Below are 13,282 nucleotides of genomic sequence, written 5' to 3' on the forward strand. Positions count from 1 at the left end.
GTGAATTTCTACCACCGTTTCCTCCCCTCAGCAGCCCGAACCATGCGCCCCCTGTTCACTCTAATGTCGGGTAAGGGTAAGGACATTACCTGGGACGAAGAGGCCGCAGCTGCTTTCGTTAAAACCAAAGAAGCCTTGGTAAACGGCGCGATGCTACTGCACCCCAGAACGGACATTCCTACTGCCCTCACGGTGGACGCATCCAACACAACAGTCAGTGGAGTGCTGGAACAACTCATCGAGGGTCGCTGGCAACCCCTGGCGTTCTTCAGCAAGCACCTACGACCACCTGAACTCAAATACAGTGCTTTCGACCAGGAGCTATTGGCACTATACCTAGCAATCCGGCATCTCAGGTACTTCTTAGAAGGTAGGCCCTTCACCGCGTTCACAGACCACAAACCGCTTACCTTTGCGTTCACAAAGGTGTCCGACCCCTGGTCGTCCTGCCAGCAGCGACATCTGTCCTACATCTCCGAGTACACGACGGACATCCGGCATGGCTCTGGAAAGGACAACGTCGTGGCGGACACACTTTCCAGACCGACCATACAGGCCCTGTCCCAGGGGGTGGACTATGCAGCGCTGGCAGAGGCACAGCAGGCAGACGCTGAGATCCCCAGTTACAGGACTGCAGTCTCCAGTTTGCAGCTTCAAGACCTCCCCGTAGGCCCAGGTGAGAGGACCCTACTATGTGACGTAGCTACTGGCCAACCCTGCCCCGTTGTCCCAGCAGCCTGGCACCGGCAGGTTTTTGAATCCATTCACAATTTAGTGCACCCCTCCATCAGGACAACTGTCCGGCTGGTCTCCAACAGGTTCGTGTGGCATGGACTTCGTAAACAGGTCAGTGAATGGGCCAAATCGTGCATGCAGTGCCAAACGGCCAAGGTGCAGCGGCACACCAAGGCTCCGCCGCAGCGGTTCGAACCCACCCGCCGGAGGTTCGACCACATTCATGTGGATATCGTGGGGCCCCTGCCAGTGTCGCGAGGAGCGCGGTACCTCCTAACTATGATAGACCAGTTTACCAGATGGCCAGAGGTGGTCCTGCTCAATGACACCACCTCCGAATCCTGCGCCTGAGCACTGATCGCAACCTGGGTAGCCCGCTTCGGGGTACCGGCCCACATTACCTCCGACAGGGGCGCCCAGTTCACCTCCAGCCTGTGGTCAGCTATGGCCAGCCTTTTAGGATCGCAGCTACACCACACAACTGCCTATCACCCACAGTCGAACGGACTAGTGGAGCATTTCCACCGTCACCTGAAGTCGGCTCTCAGGGCCTGCCTGGGGGGGCCTAACTGGGTGGATGAACTTCGCTGAGTCCTGCTCGGAATCCACATGGCGCCCAAAGAGGATCTGCACACCTCGTCGGCCGAGTTGGTGTACGGCGCGCCCCTGGTCGTCCCAGGAGAGTTCATACCAGCCCCAAGGGGGCAAGAGGAAGAACCCACAGCAGTCCTGGACAGACTACGTGAGAGGCTCGGTAACCTGGCCCCCATACCCACTTCACAGCACGGACAGAGCCCGACCTGCGTACCCAAAGACCTGCAGAACTGTAAGTTTCTTTTTGTACGATGGGGCGGACATCAGGCACCGCTACAGCGGCCCTACGATGGGCCGTTTAAGGTGATCAGGAACAACAGGTCCACGTTCGTGCTGGACATTGGGGGGAGAGAGGAGGTTTTCACAGTGGACCGACTCAAACCGGCCCATGTGGACTTGGCGCAGCCGGTCCAGGCTCAGGCACCGCGGCGCAGGGGCGGACCTCCTAAACAGAGGCCGATCCAGACTGTGGACATTGGGGGAGGTATCGCTGGTTCTGGGTGGGGGGGGGGTTATATGGCGACCCACTTTCTGGCACACACGAACTGGCTCACAACAGCGCGCGCAGGCAGAGGGCTGGCCCCAAAAAGGGCGCCAGGCCATCTTCACCAGCAGGGGGAAAATCCCGTGCGCGGAAAGGGTCTGGGAATATGCATTCCCTACAGCAGTCCCGCTCAGGGACGGCGGGAACGGGAAGGCTGTAAAGCAGGCCGTGAAGTTTGAATAAAGCTCTTTCATCGCAACTCTAACTTACCGACTACGTGTGGTTATTTTAGCGCTGTGTGTAGCACACCGCTACAGTGTTAGCTTTCATAAGTCGAGGGATAGAGTTTAAGAGTCGCGATGTAATGGTGCAGCTCTATAAAACTCTGGTTAAGCCACACTTGGAGTACTGTGTCCAGTTCTGGTCGCCTCACTATAAGAAGGATGTGGAAGCATTGGAAAGGGTACAGAGGAGATTTACCAGGATGCTGCCTGGTTTAGAAAGTATGCATTATGATCAGAGATTAAGGGAGCTGGGGCTTTACTCTTTGGAGAGGAGGAGGATGAGAGGAGACATGATAGAGGTGTACAAGATAATAGGAATAGATAGAGTGGATAGCCAGCGCCTCTTCCCCAGGGCACCACTGCTCAATACAAGAGGACATGGCTTTAAGGTAAGGGGTGGGAAGTTCAAGGGGGATATTAGAGGAAGGTTTTTTACTCAGAGAGTGGTTGGTGCGTGGAATGCACTGCCTGAGTCAGTGGTGGAGGCAGATACACTAGTGAAGTTTAAGACACTACTGGACAGGTATATGGAGGAATTTAAGTTGAGGGCTTGTATGAGAGGCAGGGTTTGAGGGTCGGCACAACATTGTGGGCCGAAGGGCCTGTACTGTGCTGTACTATTCTATGTTCTATGTTCTAATATTGCCTGGATTAGAGGACTTTAGTTATGGGGAGAGTTTGGATTTGTGAACTTTGTTTTCCTTGGTTTGAAAAAGGCTGATGGGTGACCTGACGGAGATGTATAAGATTATGAGAGGCATAGATCAGGTAGATAGGGTAGATAGTCAAAATTTCTTTCCCATTGGAGAGGTATCAAAAGCAAATGAGCATGGGTTTAAGGTGCTCAGAAAGGAATTTTAAAGGGGATCTGAGGGTTTTTTAAAAAAAACACAGAAAGTGGTTGATATCTAGAACACACTGCAAGTGGAGGTGGTGGAATCAGATACACTAAAGATGTTTAAGGGGTATTTAGAGAGACAAAAAATAGAAAAGGCATAGAAGAATATAATCCTAATGTGGACAAATGGCATTCATGTCGATAATCAGCATGAACAGGTGGGCTGAAGATATACTGTACAACTCCGTGACTATGTCTTCATACCCAAAATTTAAAACAAACAGAATGAAAAAAAAACATTGTGACAATGGTAAACTAAGAGTTACAGCTTTGTAATCTATTATATATCAAGTAAACCTTTAGCTCCACATAAGTCCGTGAAAAGGAATATGATACTTGACATATGTTGGTGGTTGATTCACAAGAGCCGGTCTATGTCCATGAAAGGCAAATTACTCCTTTTATTCAAAAAAATAAACAGTGTTTAGAATAGTCTGCCATTAAGAGAGTAAAAGGGATTAAAATAGGGGGAAGAAAGACATGCACGTTCTCATAGTTGGAAAATATTTCCATTGTGCAATTGCCGTGTAATGTGTATCTCCTACAAAAGAGGGGCAAATCAACAAATCTTCAATCATCATGTACCCCACCAACATGAATTTGAATCAACAATGATAATAAAGAACTGAACTAGCCACATAAATATTTTGGCCAAGAGGAGATTGACAGCTGAAAAATTAATAACTTACTTTTATCACTTCCCATTTCCATGGATCTAATGAAACAAGCATCTTTAAAGAGCCAGAAATATTGGCCTTGGTTATCCTTAACAGGTCTCTAATAAGGTCAGAATGGTTTTGAACAAATCCATTTGCTCTGAACAGCTTGAGTTTCATTGCCTCCAGCCATTATTTTATTACTTGATCCAGTGAGAGGTATTATAGTTCAATGAATGGTAATGATGAATCATATAAATGGGAAATAAATGTATACCTATGTAAGATTTATGTTAACGATTTTAGGATGACATTAATTTGAAACTGAAAGAGGTGAAAATATCACACATATTATTCCTATGATGTGGCGCGTGGCCAAGTGGTTAGGGCGTTGGGCTCACGATCTGAAGGTCATAGGTTTGAGTCTCGGCCAAGGCAGCGTGTTGTGTCTTTGAGCAAGGCACTTAACCACACACTGCTCCAGTCCACCCAGCTGAAAATGGGTACCAGCAAATGCTGGGGGTTAACCTCGTGATAGACTGGCATCCTATCCGGGGGGGGGGAGGGGGGGTGGTCTCGTACTCTCAGTCGCTTCACGCCACAGAAACCAGCATAAGCACCGGCTTGATGGGCTCGGGACAGACTTTGACTTTTGATTATTCCTATGACCCTGTTACTGTGTTGCTGGTTAGATTTTGGAAGAAGGTGAGGACTGCAGTCTATAGCGATGGAATCACCCTGAATAGAAGAGATGCAAATTATGGTGAATACCTGGGGTTTAATTAAATTACATTTTGGATAAAGAGATTTTCATGTAGAACTTTTCCTGGAAATTCCCTGGAAATTAAATGAGTGGAACAGAATCCAAAGTGAGATAGATAGTACATGGAAGAACGGGACAGACGGACTGGAACGTCTCCTCTAGTTCCATTGTATAGTTGTACCTCATTTGTTTTCAGCAGTTCAGGAATTTTTTTCATCCATTCTCGGTGATCTGTCAAGTCTTCAATAGTGTTAGCCTTCTCAAACAATTTTCTGTTGATCATTTTGAAATCATCATTGAGCTAAAGAATAAATAGAACACAAAATCTTTACCGCAAAATCATAGGACAATATGGTAGTGTAGTGGTTACCAAACACTTTACAGTACCAATAACATGGGTTCAATTCTCACTGCTGCCTGTAAAGAGTTTGTACTTTCTCGCCATGACTGCGTGGTTTTCCTCCTGGTGCTCCTGTTTCCTCCTACAGTCCAAAGGCATGGGTTAATTGGTCATTGTAAATTGTCCTGTGATTAGGCTTGGATTAAATCAGGGGGTTCCTGGCAGTGCAGCTGGAAGGACTGGAAGGGCCTATTCCATGCTGTATCTCAATAAATTTAAAAAAATCTAATTTTCCAAAAGATTTACATGCCAATTTCATAAATTGCTGTTTCCTGCCTTCCTAATTTCTTTTTTAGCTAAACAAGCGTGGTGGTTGATACAATGCATTACAGTACAGGCCAGCCGGCTCCAATTCCCGCTGCTGCCTATAGGAGTTTGTATTTTCTCCACATGACTGTATTGGTTCCCCTCCAGGAGCTCCAATTTCCTTCCACAGTACCACAACAAGGGCGTACCAGTTGGTAGGTTAGTTGGTTTAAATCGGGAGATTGCTGGTTAGTGTGGCTCGAAGGGCCTGAAAGGCCTATTCCATGCTGTATCTCAAAAAATTAAAAAACTAAATAACTTATTATCAAGTGTATATCAGTACCATAAGCACATCAGTTCTGAATGTTGATCTCCACCATGAGTCAAATATCTCACTTCAATTTTAAACTTAGTCTAGGATATTATGGGGGGGGGGGAATAAAGAAATAACTAGATTGTATATAGCACCCTACATGAGAGGATAGAAAGGACTCTCCATCCAAAAAATATTACTCTATTAGCACAGCAAAGGTGCACTTTGAATAGAAAACTCCACTCAGATATTCATTTTCTTTTAATAGGAGGATGGACTTTATACAGATTATTAATTATAAACCTCAAGCATCCATTTTTCATAGGTAAATCATTCCTAACCCATTCTTAGAATGTATCTGAACACATTCTTTATGTTATTTTATATTTATAACCACACTAATTAGCTTCCTATCTATACTCCACTATAATCTGTTTTCCATCAAATGTATAACAAATTGTAAATCAGTTTTTCATGTACAAATCTGTGGAATTTATACTTTTGCTTTTAACTTTGATTGCACAAAGACAAAGGACCAGCAGTAGATCTGGATTCAGAAATGCATTAATAGAAGAGAGATATAACATAGTTAGTTCAATAAACTAGATCAAGGGTGACAAACCTTTTTCAGAATACTGGCAGTAACCTTCTAATAATTTCTCTCACAAACCATGGACAATTTGAGCAGAGATCATTAAGGAATTAGTAACAATAATTATGAAAATTTTGAAGGAAAAAGAGTGAGTCCTATTGTGTATTTATGTGTATTCATTGTCTTACCATGAATAAAAGTATAACAGAGACAGATTGAAATAAGTGAAGCATTTTTGAAAACCTGTTTAAAATTATTAATATTAATCCCTTAAAAAGACAATTTTAAAAGTTTTTTTATTATAGGTGGGTATTTAAAGATTCGATGGTGGCACTGTATACTAAGTGACAACAAAATTCTTAAATCTGCCTTCTTGGGCACACATGCCATAGGTTCATCACCCTCGAATTAGACTAATAAACAGCCTTAAATTAAATGATAACAGTTGTTAAAGTAGCAGAGTAAATTAAAAGGTTTACTTTTTAAAAGACTTACATCTTCCACTTGCTTGTGAAGTTTTTTGGCAAACATTTTTAATACAGCTTGAGCCAAGCTATTGCATTTCTTGGCAAGGTTGGTGCGTAATGCTTCCACGTTGACTATAAAGGGTCCAATAATAATATTACTAGGAATTGACTTTTCTATGTGGCTTTTTTTCTTCAAATGCATTTCCACTTCATGTTTTACCTCTTGAACCGTTGGATCCTGATTGCCAAAGGTGCTAATAGTATGCAACAAACAATCAAAAGGCACAAATATTGAAATCAGAAGCCCTACTAAATGAAATAATTAAATAAAGTTACCTTTTATGGATCAACATAACCTGTATATAATCCTATTTTTGCATGGGATGAACTGCACAGTGGATAAGCATTTGATTAGTGTAGGTTGCTAAACAAAAACAGCACACAACATAGCTATATCTTTAGCCAAGTTATTCCACTACATCTATCTATGCAGGTGGAAGTTTGTCCTGTTCACAAAATGCAGGACAAATCCCATCTGAACAATTATTGCCCAATCAGTCTTCCTTTCAATGATCAGAAAAGTGATGTATGATGTCACTGACAGCAGTATTATTTACAGCAGATGTTTAGTTTGGGTTTTCCCAAGACCTAAAACACCATTGGCCTTAATTATGCAACAAAGATCTGAATTTCAGAGATGAAATGAGTCCATGACATCAAGATAGCACTTAACCAAGATGGGCATCAAGAAAAAACAATGGCCATTGTCATGTCTTGCACAAAGGGATGTGATTATAGGTGTTGAAGGACAGTAACAGGACATCAATGCATCAGCTTCTCAGGACAGTATCCTACCCAGTCATCTTCAATGAGGTACCTCCCAACAACAAAGTCAGAAAAGTAAACACAAGAGATTATGCAGATACTGGAAATCCTGACTGACACACACAAAATACTGGAGGAATTCAGCAGGTCAGATAGCACCTATGAGGGGACTAAGCAGTCAATAGTTTTCACAAATTGAGGCTAAGGCATTTCATAGTGATGGAAAATATGTAGTTCCAGGTTATAATTTATCTGGCACAAATTTGACCTTGTTGACTTTGGAGAACATGAGAGTTCAAAATGATTAACCAAGTTGTCAATTCATCAGACTGCTTTGTGCTGAATATGTTCAAGTAGCTTCAATGCCTTTAGAGCTATTCGTAGAGGTAAGTGGGAAGCATTTTTCTGATTTTGGCATTGCATTAATGGAGGCTAGTAGTAAACCTTCACTAACAATGGAGCTGAAGAGAGCAGCTCTTGAAAATCTGACTTGCACCTTTGCAAAGTAGGAGGTTGAATCCTTGCTGTGCATATGCCTTGCTCTAGAGCAGGGGGTTCCCAACCTGGAACCGATGGCATGGAAAAGTTGGGAACCCCTGCTCTAGAGTATCTCCTGGGCTTCAGAGTTCAGTTCTCCTTTAACTGGATCTCCAATTAACCAATCAATAACTTTAAATAACTCAAGTCCAGATATGATTTGCTATCATGGCCACAATGTACTTCAATTGCACCCACAGGCACATGGAAAGAATATATACTGAATGCCAATTGATATCTCTTCTAGGTTATCAATTGTTGTAGTAGTGGTGGTGGCGGCAGCAGTAGTAGTGGTGGTGCAATCACTCTAGTCAAATAAGATGTTCTCCTTTTGGCAGGTTTTCTTTCTTTTTAAATCTTTTTATTGAGTAAGTATACAAAAAAGGTAAGCCATATAAACATTAATACAATGTTAAAGTATAATAAAATTCCAAAAGATAACAATACCAAAAAGAAAATACTACAAACAATGTAATTTAAGCATAAGAAACCAAGATAACATAATAGTATACTAGATTTTATATATATCAATGGAAAAAAAGAAAAAAAAACCCCAAAAAAAAACCCACCGTGCAACTAACTAAAAGCAAAGCAAAGCAATGGGCTAACTTGAAACCAAACAGAGTTAAACTTAAAATCACGTCCTCAATCCCGACCTCCATTAAAACAGTGAAAAAAAAACAAGAAGGGTAAATATTACATTAAATGAAAGTACAGAGGATCTCCCGGAGGCTAGTGGTGTAGGATTATAACAGCTTGACAAGGTCACTCTCTGTATGCACCAGCATTCTGACCCGTACAAGAGTGTGGACAGAACACAGCTCAGGTACAGCTTCACCTTGGTATGAACACTATGGTTGATCCCCATATGTAGCTCATTGATCTGAAGATGTTTCTAGCTTTGCTGAGTGGGCATTGAATGTTGTCCTTGGTCCCACCATCCTGCTGTATGATGCTGCCCAGGTAGGTGAGTTTGCTGGTGTTGGGTAAGTCAGAGCCATGTGCTTTGACAGGAGGAGGAGACTCTACATTGGAAGTTATTGTCTCATTCTCTAGCTGACTCTGAATTCAACCTGTCCACCACAGGTACACAGGCACTGAGTTTTCTCTTGCATGTGCTGGTGTATATGTGATAGTAATGCGAGGTCATCTGCACAGTCAAGGTCAAGTAGAGATTAGAATCCACCTAATGCCCTCTGCTTATCTTTCATTGTTTGCCGCATAACCCAGTTAATCATCAGGTTAAACAATATCACCGACATCACACAGCTTTGCATGACTCCTGTCTTGACTTCAAAGGTCAAATCACAGTCCCAAACTCTACAGGTGAAGTTAGCATAGAAACTCTGGATAAGCTGGACAATTTTGGAAGTGATCCCTTATGATCTGAGAATTCACCAGAGGCTCTCCATGTGGATGCTATCAAAAGCCTTTTCAAAGTCCGTGAAATTCACATAAAGTTGTCTCTGTCACTCTGCGCACTGTTCTATGATGTTATGCAATGTGAAAATCTGGTCAACACAGCCTCTGTTTCTCCTGAAGCCAGCTTGCTCTTTCCGCAAGCACATGTTGAGAGCATCTGTAATCTGGTGGACAATGACTTTGATGAGAAACTTACTGGGCACTGACAAAAGTGTGATGTCATACCAGTTGTTGCTATCACTTAGCGCTCCTTTCTTGGGGATCCTAACAATGATTCCCTTTGTCTCCTCCTTGGATACTTGTCCTCGTTCCCAGATTATTGTAAACAGTGGTTGCAAGATGGCCGCTACAACTTTTGGTTCAGCTTTGAACAGTTTGGCATTCAAATTGTCATGTCCTGGAGTTTTGCTGTTCTTTTATGATTTAATCGCAGCAACAATCTCTTCTTTCTTGGGTGGATCTGTGTGGATGTCAAGGTGTTCTGCTGCCTCTTGTATGTCAGGTTCTTCATCTGGTGGTGGTCTATTCAGTAATTCTCTGAAATACTCCGTCCATCTTGCCTCTTGCTCTTTCTCAGTTGTCAAAAGCAGACCGTTCTCATCTCTCACAGGACCACTGGATCTGGCCTGGAACTTTCCACATACTAATTTTGGGATGGTTTTCCTGAGTCTCCCCCCAGGACTTGCATGGCCGACAGTAGTGAAAACTGAAAGGGAGCTACTGGCATTTTGAAAGAAGCCTGGATGCTGCCAAGACCAAGACCAAGTTTTGTTTTTTATTGGAATGTATGAACCATGTACAACACTGGCAAGGTAGCACAAATAGCTGCAGAAATGCGATACAACCTACATATACCGGGTGTCCGTGAGAGCAGATGGACAGGGTCTGGCAGGAAGTGGTGAAACAGTTTCATACTCAGGAAGGGAAGATGGTCAGCATCACGATGGTGTAGCTGTCATTTTGAAGAAAGGCTTTGAGGAGTGCTTGCTGGAGTGGAAACCAAACAACGGTAGAGTCAGACTGAAAGGCTGAAGGGAAAGCAAGTGAACATGACTGTGATTCCAGAGCTGTGCTCCAACTAACGATAGTGACACTGAAGAAAAGGACATCTTTGAATTGCTGCAATTGGAGATAGAATTAACACCATGCCATGACATAATCATCATCATGGGAGATCTAAACACCAAAGTGGGAAATAGCAACTCACACATCACGAGGATTATGGGCACACATTGATGAATAACCATGGTGAAAGACTGGTGGAATTCTGTGACATTATCAGTCTGGTCATATGGGGGACCCTCTTTCCACACTGTGAAATCCACAAACTGACATGGTGCTCACCCAACGGACACGACAAGAGCCTGATTGACCATTTGAAGATCAATGGTATGTGGAAACGATCCGTGCAGGATGTAAGGGTGGAGAGAGGCTCAGATCCAGGAAGTGATAATCACGTTGGTGTAGCAGTGATGAAACTCAAGCTGAAAAGCACTGGGACCAGAACACATGTACAGAGACAGCTTGATGTTGAGAAGCTCAAGGACACCTCCACCGTTCAGCTTAAGGACAGATTCCAGGCGTGGCTGCAAGATCTTGATGGGGATGTGTCAGTAGACAAGATTGGCACAATGTAGAAACAGATTGCCTTAGTCATCAAGGAGTGCAGTGAAGCTTGCTAGGATGTAGAGTTGGAAAGAAGAACAATGAATGGATACAGCAGGAAACATGGTCAACCTTAGAAGAAAAATGGAAAATTAATAAAAAACGTGTTAGATGCAAAGTCAACATGAATTAAGGTGAAACTTCAGCTAGCATATACTAAAGATAACAGGAAAGTGATGAGACTTGTAAGAAAGGATAAGATAGTCTATGTGGAATGTAGAGGAGGCCAAAGCAGTAGTCAGTTGAGGTGATCAGGGAAGTATATACAAAGATTTCAAAATTGGTATGTTTGTGGTCTCACCAGGATTTTAGAGAGCTGCAATATTATCTCATGGCTCTTGAACAAAATTTCCTGACTAATGAAGGCCAACACCCCAATCAGAGCATTAGAACAAAAGGAAGAGGTACAATGGGTAAACCATGTCTGCTGTTGGACATAGAAATTATATTTCAGCTGTGTTATCATCTTTTTCATTAATATTCAAAACTCTATTGATTTCAGTCTTACCACATATCAGAAAACATGAATGCACTGAAGAAAGTTCAGAGGAGCATTGCCAGTGTGTTACCAGAGATGGAATATTTCAATCATGAGGAGAGTGGATGGACTGGGTTTACTTTCCTCATTAGGTTGAGCAACCTTTCATGTCAAAACCCTGCATCAGGACTGAGATGGCTGGGAAAAAAAGAGAAGGGGAGCAGTGGGAAGGGAGTATGAGGTGATTGGCGGACAGAGGTGATGAACGATGACAGGCAGGTTGTTTCAGTTAATGGAGGGGAATCAAGGTGGAGTTAGTAGACAGTGATGGGCAAATGCTAGACAAATTGAGAGAAAAAACAAAATTGAGAGACGGATACGGTGAATTAGGGGGAGAAGGCAGACACAGTTCACCCACAGGCTCCCTACACACTCCCTCCCCTATATGGTTCTGGCTCCATCTGCCATTCACCTCTCCCCTAATGGTTCCCATATATCCTCTCTTACTTATCACATTGCAGATAGTTGCCTTTTGTGTTCCTACTTATTACTCCCCTGGCTGTTTCCAGTCTTCAGACTCCCATCACTCCATCTGTCTCTCAATTTTTTTTTCTTTTTACTCTTTCCCTTTGACTGCCTCCATCTATCACCCACCTGCCACCATCTCCCAGTTCCATTCCCTCTCCCCTCCCCTACCTGGTGCAAGCTGTCTCTCATTTTTCATCCATCCTCAGTCCACCGATCACCTCACTCTCCTGTCTCATCACTCCCCTTCTTCTCTTTATACTGGCCACCTTGTCTCTCCATTCTCAGTCCAAATGTAAGGTTTCAATCTGAATTGTCAACAGATCTTTATCTCTCACAGGTGCTGCATGACCCACTGAAACTGAAGAGGAATCTGATAGATGTTATGAAAGGCATAGAAAAAATGGATAGAAGAAGCTATCTTCCCAATGGAAACATCTAAAGCCAGAGAGTATATATGGTGAGGAACAAGGGTTAAGAAGGCTGCAATCTGCAGCATGCTGCATGAGAAGGAGGTGGAGGAAGATGCTCTTAAGTAACTAAGTAACAGCAATTTGCCAAGACCTAGAAGGCAATGGATGAAATGCTTATCAGTAGAGATGGATAGCTGGTGGGTGCTGTATAATTCTATAACTCTGTGATTCTATTATTGGAGTTCTGTCATTGCAACCTGAGACATTTACATAATATATTGTTATCATTCTCCTTGTTCGTCACTGGTGAAGTTCCCAAAAATTGGAAGGTGGCTGATGTTGTTCCTTGTTTAAGAAGGGTAGCAAGGACAAGCCAGGGAACTACAGGCCAGTCAGCCTGACATCAGAAGTTGGCAAATTACTGGAGGGTATTCTGAGGGACAGAACCCACTAGCATTTGGATAGAAAGAAGGAAGTCGTGCTTGACAAATTTTTAGAGATTTTTGAACAGGCAACAAAATGGTCAGATGAGAGCAGAGCAGTGGATGATGTCTATATGGACTTTAGCAAGGCTTTTAACATGGTTCTGCATGGTAGTTTGATGTGGAAGGCTAAAGAATCCAGGGAGAGCTAGTTTGGTGAATTTAAAGTTGGCTCCGAGGGAGGGGAGAGAGTGCGGCGCAGCAGAGAGGAGAGAGGGGGCAGCGGAGGAGACAGAGGGCCATGTGCTGGTGATATAGAGGGGGCAGAGGAGAGAGAGAGGGCGGGGCAGAGGAGAGAGAGGGTCGGGACGGAGGAGAGAGAGGGGGCAGGGCGGAGGAGAGAGAGAGGGGGTGAGGCAGAGGAGAGAGAGGGCGGGGCAGAGGAGAGAGAGGGTGGGGTGGAGGAAAGAGAGAGGGCGGTGTGGAGGAGAGAGAGAGGGGGTGAGGCGGAGGAGAGAGAGGGTGGGGCGGAGGAAAGAGAGGGTGGGGCGGAGGAAAGAAAG

At 43.8% G+C, this 13,282-nt stretch overlaps 1 protein-coding gene across 1 annotated transcript in view; it reads right to left on the reverse strand.

Annotated features, from left to right (window-relative positions):
• dnah1 (dynein, axonemal, heavy chain 1) overlaps positions 1 to 13,282 on the reverse strand; it is a 393,587-nt gene that overhangs the window by 304,083 nt on the left and 76,222 nt on the right. Inside the window, exons 14-15 of the mRNA XM_063068377.1 lie at positions 6,461 to 6,686; positions 4,596 to 4,715 (exon numbers count right to left, since the gene is read on the reverse strand). Of these exons, the coding sequence (XP_062924447.1) occupies positions 4,596 to 4,715; positions 6,461 to 6,686 (346 nt within the window). The remainder of the gene's footprint in view (positions 1 to 4,595; positions 4,716 to 6,460; positions 6,687 to 13,282) is intronic.

This window comes from Mobula hypostoma, chromosome 15 (assembly GCF_963921235.1).
Source record: "Mobula hypostoma chromosome 15, sMobHyp1.1, whole genome shotgun sequence".
Classification (NCBI taxonomy): domain Eukaryota; kingdom Metazoa; phylum Chordata; class Chondrichthyes; order Myliobatiformes; family Myliobatidae; genus Mobula; species Mobula hypostoma.